This window comes from Nuphar pumila, chromosome 12 (assembly GCF_984573655.1).
Source record: "Nuphar pumila chromosome 12, dmNupPumi1.hap1.1, whole genome shotgun sequence".
NCBI lineage: Eukaryota > Viridiplantae > Streptophyta > Magnoliopsida > Nymphaeales > Nymphaeaceae > Nuphar > Nuphar pumila.
This window is the reverse complement of record NC_143260.1, coordinates 1,166,620-1,178,750: the sequence shown is the minus strand read 5'-3', so window position 1 is coordinate 1,178,750 and position 12,131 is coordinate 1,166,620. Positions and strand designations below refer to the sequence as shown.

The 12,131-nt window shown below is 38.3% G+C and overlaps 1 protein-coding gene across 1 annotated transcript in view; it reads left to right on the top strand.

Moving 5' to 3' along the window:
- The window catches only part of LOC149819586 (putative apyrase 6), a 55,239-nt gene extending 52,327 nt beyond the window's left edge, over positions 1-2,912 (top strand). The window contains exons 6-8 of the mRNA XM_089983929.1: positions 1,796-1,893; positions 2,003-2,199; positions 2,615-2,912. Coding sequence (XP_089840055.1) covers positions 1,796-1,893; positions 2,003-2,199; positions 2,615-2,882 — 563 coding nt within the window. The 3' untranslated portion in view covers positions 2,883-2,912. The remainder of the gene's footprint in view (positions 1-1,795; positions 1,894-2,002; positions 2,200-2,614) is intronic.
- The last annotated feature ends 9,219 nt before the right edge of the window (positions 2,913-12,131 follow it).

Sequence of the window (12,131 nt, the reverse complement as noted above, 5' to 3'; positions counted from 1 at the left end):
AGATCTTAAATTAATTCATATTTTCTTGCCCAATTTGCTTCTTGATATATTTGTGCAAAAAAATGCCAAGCATCCGTCACTTAAACTTTTTCAGGATTGATCGCAAGACCCTTATTCCACTGAACCAAGTAGCAATGACTTGAACTTCGATTCTTCATCCTCTACCCTTTAATTTGGTTATCAAAATCCACTTCAATCATGCATTTCATGAATTCAGCCTGAAAAAAATAGTTTTTCACATCAAGTTTAACCGGATCAACTTCACATTCTTCATCCTCTATTCTTTAATCTGGTTATCATAATCCATTTCTCTATTTTTTAGAGCCATCAAAGTAGCTACAAGACCTTGATCTTCAATCATTCTTTCCCTGAATTCAGCCCTAGAAGTATAGTTTGTCTCATCAAGTTTAACTAGATCGACTGAATAGAATCTCCCTGGTCTGTATTCTCACTTCAAAATATTCCAACACTGAAGCCTCCAATGTCTACCTTCACTGTAGTTTCTAACAAATCCCCGAAACATGTGCAGAACACTAATATCACCCAAATACCAGCAGAACCACTTCAGTCAAACTCTGAGCCCTGAAACTGGGCTGCTGCTAGGTTATATCCCTCATAAAACTTGTCCAAACTTAAAGAATGCTCCTCAAACAGCCCAACAACCAAATAGTTATGTTTCTTTAGCAAAAAAGTCTAAAGGAACCAAGTCATGCATTAAATCCCACAAATTGAGACAATAGTCTTCAAATATCAAATTTGGTCAAAAAACCCAAATTGAAGCAATTTTTTTGGAAAATTCACATCTAACTCGTTATTACTCCAAAAAACCTGCTATTTGCCTTTAAATTAATCTCAAATAGCATATTAGTGGATGTAAATCACCTTGTATTGAAAAATGATCCCTACAGTCATTTGGGTGATGGATGATGTCAGCTTTGGTTTACCGCCTGAACCCAAAAGTGCTAGTTGATGCTGTAAATCTCCCTTTTCAAATGCAAGAAAGGGAGTTTGAATGGAGCATTCTCTCGTCATTAGTATTAGGGCCAATATAATATAATACACCCCCATTATATGAGTTGACCCTTGTTATGATGCAACTTTATGTGATGGGCCAAAATGCTCTTATGCAAGACATTCAAGGGCTCATAAAAGACAAACACCCTTGTGAATAATTAAGATGACAAAAATGCCCTTATGCTATGGTCTATTGACACAAACTAATATACATACTACATGCTTTCACAAAGGGACCTATGCATATACTTGGTAATTTAAATTATTATGTAGTGAAGTATTAAATCATGTATCAGTGTTAAGGTTTTGACAAAAAAAAAAAGACCAAATTTCTATTGTTCAATTATTAACTGCCCCGACATTGCTCATGATAATTAACTAATAAAGGCATGCCATTGGCAAACAAATAGGAAAAACAACTACCAACAAAATTACGACTAAAGATCACTGAAGAAATTGGATGGAAGTCACAAAAGGGGCATGTCTATGTCCAACACATGTTTGACCACATCTTTAGTGTCATTGCTTTTCTGATGCCTGAGTTAAACTCCGGTCATATGGCAAAATGAATGCATGGAGCAAAGCATCCACATGTATAGGTTGTATGGGATTTGCAAAAATTCTTAGATGATTTATCATTGTTTGTTTGAGAGGTGCACTTCCTTGAAATTCTTGTCTTATGCTATAAAAACACCTGAATTTTGTACACACTCAGGAAAATTAGTATGTTACTGGGTAGAGGTTCTGAAATTGTTAACCATGTTTCCTATATGTTGCTCAGATAAATGCATGAAGCCACCTTGCAGAACAAGTCCCATCTCCATTCCTGAGTTTCAAGGCAAATATTTTTCCGCACAGGACTTCTTCTTCACTTCAAAGGTTCTTTCTCGCTTTTTGATTTTATAGATGGGGTTTCCTTCTGATTTCTCATTCAATAGATTTTAGCACTTGAATTCTTATTCTTTGTGGCTTTTGTCTATTTTGATAGTTTTTTGGGCTTGTTCCAAGAGCATCACTGTCAGAGTTGAAGGCTGCTGGACAGCTCTACTGTGAAGAAGATTGGAGTAAACTGAAGAATGAACATTCTGGCATCGATGAAGAGGATCTGTTAAAGTTTTGCTTCTCATCAGCATATATTGTCGCATTGTTGCACAATGGCCTTGGAATTCCCATGGATGCCAAGAGGTGTGTGTTTGTTCCTTTTGAAGCAGTTGTTCGAGACTCTTGGCCTAATTAGGGGGCGTTCGATTGTGTGTCCTGCGGGACACTGGTGCAGTCAAACACAGGGTGCGTGGGCATGCTATTCCGCATCTGCTGCGGGATGCTGTTTTTTGTTCTCTTTCAAAGGACACCTGGTCACTATGAAAAAAAGGGGTGTTGAGACAGTGTCCTGAACAAGAACATGTCTATCCTTGTCTGTGCTGGACAAGGACAGTGTATTCTGTCCAAGCTTGGATAAGCAATCAAACGCCCCCCTTAAGGAGCGACTAGAGCACATTTGTGATTTCCATTTTTCATGTTGCATCCTGTTTGTCTCGTATTATATCATTCTCCCCTTTTGAATTGAAGGTTTTTAATCGCTAATGATGTTTTAATACAGGATTGGGTTTGCAAATCAGGCAGAAAGTGTACCTCTTGACTGGACACTGGGAGCGTTCATCCACCAAACAGCCATAGAAGCTGAACCTGGACCTGGAACCCCGATTTGGACCGTGGGCAATGATTCTCTTACCTTCTTCACATTGTTTGTAATATTGTTTTTGGCGGTTATTTTTGCATTTTACGTATCAAAATGGCAGAAACCACAAGTGAAGACTATATACGACTTAGAGAAAGGACGGTACATAATTACAAGAATCCCCAGGTGATCTTTTTTCCCTGCGGCTTTTTTGTTATCACATCTAAGCTTTATTAAGTTTCATTCAGCGTCTGGTCACGTCTAGAAGATGTAGCTGCTTCAATGTGGAAAAGTTAAGCCTAGGAGTTTTGATGGCCGCATTCATTGCTTGAGGATTCCGGTTTGCTGTTCTTGGTTGTCGATGTAGGTTTTATTATACGTCTTTTACCCCACGGGATTTTCCCTTGCTTCCCATCTGTTCTCTGGCTTTAATAACTACCGCTTGAAAAAAAATAAAAAAACAGGTTTCCACTAAATGTGAGATTGTAGTTTCTACCGGGGACCATCTTTTCACTAGAACTTTAGTCATGGTGGACACTTTCTGAGGCTTTAGATGGTTTCCTTCTCATGGAAGGGATGAGTTTTTTTTCTAAAAACTCCTGCCAGCTCAGCCTTCATGTGAAAGTTAATTCATGTGAAGGGAGGTATGAATAGATTTACGAACGATGAAAATGGTGTTTGGAAAAACTGGGTCTCCCTTATGCTAGCATGGGAAGTTTTCACCGTGATGGTTGAATTTTTGTTTTATGGGCAAAGGGAGGGAAAGAGATGCTAAGCTCGACAATTCCCTATGAAAACTACATAAAACAGAAGACCCTGATGTCATCAAAGGTGTCTTGGTGAAGGATGATCTCAAGAGCCAGCAGCATGAGTGCCGCCTGCAAAACGTAGTCTAGGGAAGCATTGACCTCAGACGTCAGGCTTGACAGTAACACGACTAGAGCTATATCAGTTTTTTTTCTTCTTTTTCGAATGGGGCCCACCGAAATGGCATCAGAACCTCCATCTTCAGAAGTGGTAAAATCGTCGTCGCACGTCATCTGCTGATTCTGCTCGATTGAGATTTTAAACAGGCGGGGCCCAAAAAGAGTTAATTGTGGGCCCCAGGGACATTTAAGATGACAGACAGGCCGACGTGGTCTGCACACCTGTCCGTTCTGCCCAACATCAAATGTCCATGGGGTCCACACTCCCCCCGCTTTCGTCGGGCACGGACCTCCCGTTCCTGTGGGCTTGCTCGGGAAAATGATGGTTCGCTTCCTACGGGACGGAATAACCCAGGCGGATCTGGACCAAGGCATTTCAACATTAAGACATGTTTCGGGGGCCTTGAATCGGAGGTTGCATTGTGGTTTCCGCCAATTCGTCCTACTCTCCTGGTGTTTGGCAGCAATGGAGTGGCTTGATGAAACAATGCATTAGTCTCAACACCACATTTCAACACTTTTTCCGATTGGATGTTTTTGGCAACTCGATCTCTCAATACCAAACATTGGCAAATCGTGTTTCCATCCTAGAGGTCCCATGCCATGATTTGCATGTCCACGGATCTATCCTAGAGGTCCACGGAATTCAAACATGGCGGTCTAATCCAGTTTGGTTTTACATTGGATTCGGATGCTTATTTGGACCTTGGTCATCTAGGCAATCAAAAGTATGATTAGCTAGCTAATTGAACAGGGGTTATGTTCTCCAACTAATCCATACCATTTTCACACCTAGGCGACTGTTGCTTGCTAGGAGGTGAATTGGAATTTTTTTCTTAAGTATGCAGGTTGTTGTAAAGATGAAATTCATAGCCCTCAGGTGAGATGGCAGATCCGGTACAATCACATTGCACATTTTATTGTGCCGCTGCACTTGATCTGCCCTCCATCTTCTGTTGGGCCCTACAGCTGACAGTCTGCAACCTAGAGATGGAGGGCAGTCAGTTGCAACGGCAAACTCAAAGTGTGCCTTCCTCAGGTGAGGGGAGACTGGGCAAAAAAGGGTCCGATCCTCTGACATATGTTGCTTTTTTATTTTAAGAGATGGTATGTCATAGGATAGGGCCGATCCAATTGATGTATTTGGATCTGTCCACTTCCAGACGATAATGTGGAATAATCCTAACAGGTGGTTGATCGGCTTGGATTGAATGTAGGATGGATCCCATCTGACATCCCATCAGATGTCAGATGTGATCCGTTCTTGAGAGTGGGATTGCGAGGTAAACGCAGATGCAAAATGACATCAACGTTACCCTTACAAGACTTGTCACTTTGGGATGGCTGCAGTTTTGATGTTAATTTGTTGCGAGAACAAACAGCCATGAATCAGATGAGACCTACAGCACTTCCACTCTATCAAAGTAAGGTTCCAAGAAAACGACTTTTTGATCCTTGATTCGACCCAATTTCCCTTGTAATTCAAGTTATCGAGTAGATGAGCTTCCATGTGTGCGTAAAACTGGAGCACTAGCTCTGTCATTATCCAGCTACTTGTCAATCTTGCATTCCCGCATGTGTGTGTGTGTGTGTGACCACTGGGAAATAAATATGTATACAGCTATCAATATTGCTTTTCGAGGTGGCTATCAAGGGGCAACTAGATGAGAAATAATTCAATAAACATGTCATTTTTCACTTCATTAAATTTCGAGGAGCTCTCATTCAATGTTCCAATAAAAGCTTGCGTGCATATGAAGAAATGAATTTCTTCTCTTTCTGAGTAGATTGGATTCCCCAACCAAATGATAAGACAAAAAAAAAGGGAGATTTTCATTAAAAACCATATTTTGCCTCAAATGCCAAAAACAGGCCTGTACCCTTATGACAAAGATGATTTAAGTCCTTTACTTTTACAAAAATTATCAAATATAGACCTGAAGTTAATTCGAAAGTTAAAATGGTTATTAAATATCTTGTTTAAACTTCTATTGAAAAAATGTCTTTAGCTTGTGCTACTAGTAGGGGAAGTTTAGTAATTTAATTTAAACACTGAGTTAATCAGAATTATTCCCTATTTTACAAAAGAAGGAGCATGAAATGTCTTCAGAAAACATGGTCCTATTTTTGAAATATCAAGCAAAAGATAGTTTCTAGTCTCTGGAGATTTTCATGAAGGCAATTGAGAGTTTTCATTCATGGATCCCGGAATTTAAATGCTTTCCCACTACACTAGAATAGAGACTATCTCCATCCATTTTGTCCAGTATTAATTAAAAATAAATAAATGAAGGGAATTGCTAGCTTCTTGTGTATGGGCAAGTCATCACCAGGGAACCTACCAAGATCACCTGAAGCTCACCTAGCGCATGGTGCATGCTTGTGAAAATTTGTGTTGAAGATTATTGTATTTTAATGATAACAAATAAGGTTGGCAGATAGTTTTGGATGTGGATCGACCCGAGATCCAAAGCCCATTGACAAACGCATCTGAACCTTGTAAGTGAAAGCCAAACCAGATCCAGGCCTAGTATCGTTATTCTGATCATGGTGCGAAGTAAGCTGGATTGGATGTAACCGTCATCGCAAATATTGATGATATTCTGAAGTTCTTTAATTTTCAACGATATATTTAGGAAACAATAAACATGATATTTTCACAGTTTTCATTGTTGTTTTATGTTGATGGGAAATTGAACCGAGTGAATCACATATATGTGAAGTTTTGTGTGGACAGAGTATTTTTTATGAGTTTTAGCAGATCTGTTCGGCATGGCCCTTCTGCTAGGAACTAACACTTGTATCATATACAAGTTTTTTTTACCCCAAAAAAAAAAAGAATTTTTGAGGCTTCAATACTTATGAAATGTTGGTTCATTGATTTTCAAGCATTAAAAAATAGTGTGCACGTGTCATAATTATATTATTCAAGAGTCAATTCCTATAAAACCAAGCATGTAGATTACCTGTTTGGTTAGTTTTTTTTTTTAAGAACCTCACTACAAGAAAAATGCTACTTAGGGACGGAAATTTGCGACGGATTTTTTCCGTCGCCAATTAGCGAGCGAAAACTATTTGTCGCTAGTGTTTGAAATATTTGCAAAATTAGCGACGGAAATATCTCCGTCGCTAATTAGCGAGGGATTAGCGAAAACATTTTTTCGTCACCAAAACACTACAAAAAATGCTAATTAGCGACAAAATTAACGAGGGATTTTTTTCGTCCCTAATCCGTCGCTAGCGACGGATTAGGGACGGAAAAATTCCCTCGCTAATTCCGTCGCTAATTTTCGTCCCACCTGAAGCGCAAAATTTTCCCTCCCTCCGTTCAAAAATTTCCCGCCCTTTGTTCCCCCCGTTCAATTTAAACCATCCCCGAAGCTCCGCTGACGACACACACACAAAGAGTCGATCCCCACGAGAAGTCGCAGATGGAGCCGACGTGGCTTCGTCGGAGCCGAGACGTCAAGGGGGCGACGAAGAGGAGGCGTTGGGGAGCCACTGCAGCCTGCCGGAGTCGAAGAGAGTGGCGACGAAGAGGTGGCTGCTGTTGGGGAGCCACTGGAGCCTGCCGGAGTCGCGAAGATCCGCGCGAAGTCGCGAAGAGCCTGCCGGAGTCGCGAAGATCCGCGCGAAGTCGCGAAGAGCCTGCCGGAGTTGCGAAGATGCCGTACTCGTTGCTCCTCCCCCTGCAGCTCACGAAGATCCGCGCAGAGTCTCAACTGAAGCTAAGTGCCCCCGCCGTGAAGCTCTTCGGCTGGTTCTCGTGGCAGACCTGGAACTTGAAGAGAGGAGCTCCCCCCGGAACGCGCCACTGCCGTGAAGCTCTTCGGTTGTTTCTCGTGGCAGACCTGGAACTTGAAGAGGAGCTTCCCCCGGATCCACGCGAAGTCGCAGCCTGCCGAAACGCGTCGGTTTTATGAAAAAAAAATTGCTCCTTGCCGGAGAACGCGGCAGCGAGCAATTTTTTTTTTTATTTTTTTTTAAAAATTTAACGACGGATTAGCGACGGATATTATCCATCGCTAATTTAAAATAGCGAAGGACTCGCGATGGATCATATTCGTCGCCAATTCGTCGCAAATTAGCGACGGACTTAGCGGCGGATAAGTTCTGGCACGAATTAGCGTCGAAAAATTTGCGATGAAAGTTTTCCGACGCTAATCCGTCGCTAAACAGTTTAGCGACGAATTAGCGTCGGATTAGCGACGAATTCAGGTCGTCGCTAATCCAGAGGTTTCTTGTAGTTCCTGAAGTTATAGGTGCACACGAAAGTTCACAAGTATAGAGTTACTCTTATGTTGATAGTAGCATTTTTTTTATATAATTAATTTATCACGAGATTTTTCTTCTCATAAAAATCCTGATACCAATACTTTGACATTAGATGTAACATAATTACAGATATTGGCGATGTATTGACAATATCATGGACTTATCGCAATATTTTAAAACCTACAAAACCTAAAAAATCTTGGTATCTCTGAACTATTGGACTATTATATATCATGAAGTTAACCATGCAAAACTAAAAAAAACTTATATCTACATGTTTTCATATTTTTATTTTTTCTAAATACCAATATACTCCTCGGATATTCTCGAAACACTTTTTAAATTTGCGGCAATCAAAATTAAGGGTGCGCTCAGTTAGTTGCTATCTAGAAAAGTGGGATAAAATAGGATGTCGCGTTAGATGTTGAATACATTAATTATCCCGTTTTATGCAGTCTGTTTAGATAAACATGCAAGCAAACATGACGGTGAGAATGGATGCCGGAAACTCCACAATTGTCTGGCCTTATAGGATACTTGTACCTATTAGGAATGTTATATTGACAAGATTACTCTGGTTCTCCAGTCGTACGTAAATGTACTTAATGATATTCCCTATCTATCCCTGATTATCTCATATAAACACGAGCAATATATTACACCTTTAGGAGAATTGCCGCTCTCTCTCTCTCTCTCTCTCTCTCTCTCTATATATATATATATATATATATATATATATATATATATATATATATAGAGAGAGAGAGAGAGAGAGAGAGAGAGAGAGAATGGGATGGTCCACCCCTATCTTACCCTTCAAAATTTGTATGTTAATTATGCTTTTTGGCAAAATCTGGCCATATGTATGTGATATTCATGATTGAAAACATATGAATAAACTCTTTGACCAAACTTTTTTTTTTCGCAGATAGGATTTTACAAGGATCCAATAATCAACGTTCTGAAAATTTTGAAATTTTCTATGTAATAAAATCTTACCTACATATAAAAAAATTGATCCAAGAGTCTAATCATATATTTTCAATCATAAAGTTCACAACTCCAGTCAGATTTGCCAAAAAAAACATATCTAATATACAGATTTTGAAGGAGAGGACAAGGAGTAGACCATCCCCTTCTCATATATATATATATATATATATATATATATATATAGAGAGAGAGAGAGAGAGAGAGAGAGAGAGAGAGCCAAAAGAAGATCAACATTACCACTCATGAAGATCAACAAAATGTTGAACCCATGAACCGAATAATATAGAAAACAAAAGCTAAAGAAAAAAGAAACTACAGACAGCTAGCAACAAACAACAAAGCCAAGCTCAACCAGGATCCGCTGGATTAGAAGAAACCACCGATGAGTAAACATTGTTCAGACGGAAAGAGAGGTCTCTAAGATAAATACGTAGAATCGCATATACATCAACCAGGATTTTATGGACAAGATTATTAAGGATGATCGGAATTTGACGGAAAGTAGCATCATTGCGTGCCATCCAAACAAATCACCAAGTATTAAGCAACCATGTCTTTCATGTCAGTCTCCACCGCTTGCATCGTCTAATTTCAATAGGGCCCAGAAGCAGATCAAGCGCAAAAGACTCCTCTTTGACAATTACGTTCAAAGATCTCCATGTCCTATTAAATAGGGACACAAAGATTGGGCATGACCAGAATAAATGAAAAGTAGTTTCTTCAGCAGCTTGACAAAGCACACACCAACTTGGAAACTGAAAGGCCAACTTCTTTAAATAACTGTGAGTCTGAACCCTATCATGCAAAATTAACCAAGCCAAGACCCGAGATCTTGGAGAAGAGCCGCTACCCCATAACGCACACTCAGGGAATCAATCTTCCCCCGGGGGGAGCAACGATTTATACACTTTGTGGGTGTGGAACGCACCATTTGGTGCAATCGCCCATTGCAACCACTGATCATAATTTTCTGCATCTCCAATTTGATCTCTGAAGAACGATAAGACTCTTAGCCACATGCTTCGCAAGTGCGAGATCGCCAACCCCCGGGTTATATATATATATATATATATATATATATATATATATATATATATATATATATAGAGAGAGAGAGAGAGAGAGAGAGAGAGTATTTGGTACCCTAGGTAAGTAACCCTCTAGTTGAAACTCATAATAGGATGTTGTTTTGAACCCTTATGAATGTGTTTAGCATGGTCAAACTAGAAAATAACATTACTGACGGCAAACTAGAAAATATAACAAACATAGCCAATGTAGTGTTTACTTTGACACTTTTGCCCTTTTACCGCCTGAAAATGTAGGCGCCTGAAGTTTCTAGGCAATAACTTACATGTTTGATTTTTTCAAGCGACAACTTAGATGTTGCCTGATTTTGCTAGGTGACACTTACATGGTGCCTATTTTTTTCATGAGACAACTTAAACAAGATGTTTAATTTATTAGGCTATAAAAGTGTAAAACTATCAAGAAAAAAAATTAAGAACTCGTGTTTGACATATTTTGAGTAATGAATTGTCCATGTTTGACATATTTCTCTAAACTCGGCCAAAACAGGAAATGGTGTCAAACGTAAGTGCAATCTACATCAATGTTAGTAAAAATAAAAATATTATAAATATATATAGTGGTAGTTGCTTACCACTTTTTGAGCTTACCGTCAGCCTACCACCAATGAATAAGTGTTTTAGGGTTGTTTTCACAAATCTAACCCTTCAGATGTATTCAACATGATCTATTTGCTAGCAAATGACACTTGAATCATGTTTTTCGATAAAAAAGATGTTTTTTTAGGCATTAAATATTTTTGAAAATTATAGACCATTGATTTTTAAACCTTATAAAAACATATATGTGTGTCTGAATTGGACGATCCAAGTATCAATTTATATAAAATCAAGCATGTAGATCACATATGTATGGTGAAATTTTAGAAAAAATAAACAAAAAAAAATCTTCCAAAGTATATATATATATATATATATATATATATATATATATATATATATATATATATATATATATATATATATATATATATATATATATATATATATAGTGATAGGGTAATTGTGGACCAGTTGATTTTTTTATCCCTTAAATAAACTTGCTTATATATTGGAATCGGATGATTCCAAAACTAATCCTTACTAATGTAATTGTGTAGAACACATTTGCACAGTCAAAATTAAGAAAAAGAAAACAAAAGAAAATTGGTGAAAATTTCAGAACCAAGTCTACATGCTTCATTTTAAAGGGACCGGATCTTGAATCATCTGATTGCAATGCATAAGCATGATTTTTTAAGGTTTAAAAAATCAACGGCTCAAAAGTTTAGTAATTATTCAAGTATCAAAAAACAAATTTTTTTGTCAAGAAAACATGATCCAACAGTCAATTCCTAGCAAATGGACCATGCTGAACACATCTTCTGGGTTGGATTTGCAAAGAAAGTATTGAAAATGCCTAGCTCTCTCTTTCTCTCTCTCTCTCTCTCTCTCTCTCTCCATATATGTGTGTGTTAACTGAAAATATGTGAACTAGAGTATGGACAAAGATTTTTATAGTTTTTTGAAAATTTTACCATCTGATCTACTTGGTTGGTTTTATAGGAAAGAGCTCTTAGATCATCCAATTATGATATGTAAGTAGGATCCTTTTAAGGATTAAAAAATCAGTGGCTCAAAATTTTTATAACTATCCAAGTGTCCAAAAATCACATTTCTATCAACAATACATGATCTATCAGTCCTCACAAATGGATTGTGCCGAACACAACTGCAAGGTTGGATTTGCAAAAAAAATGTCAGAAATGCCTAATTCGCACTTTAGTTTACATATTTCCAATATATATATATATATATATATATATATATATATATATATATATATATATATATGTGTGTGTGTGTGTGTGTGTGAATTAGGCGTTTCTGACAATTGGAAATATATATAAATATGCACGCTACATAAGTTTCCATACTCTACTAGGCCCATCTCTCTCTCTCTCTCTCTCCATATTGTCTACAGCTCTTCCCTCTTGTAGGGTTCAGGCTTCACTTTGGGCCAGACAAGCCAAGAAATCATCATCAGCCACCGATTCAGATTTAGCTTCAGATTGCCATTTTTTCCGCATATTCTGATTGACAACTTTGCTCTGTTGTGCTTTTTAGAGATTCGTAATGCATGCCATATAGTCCGGTTGCAAAACTTATTCTCATAAA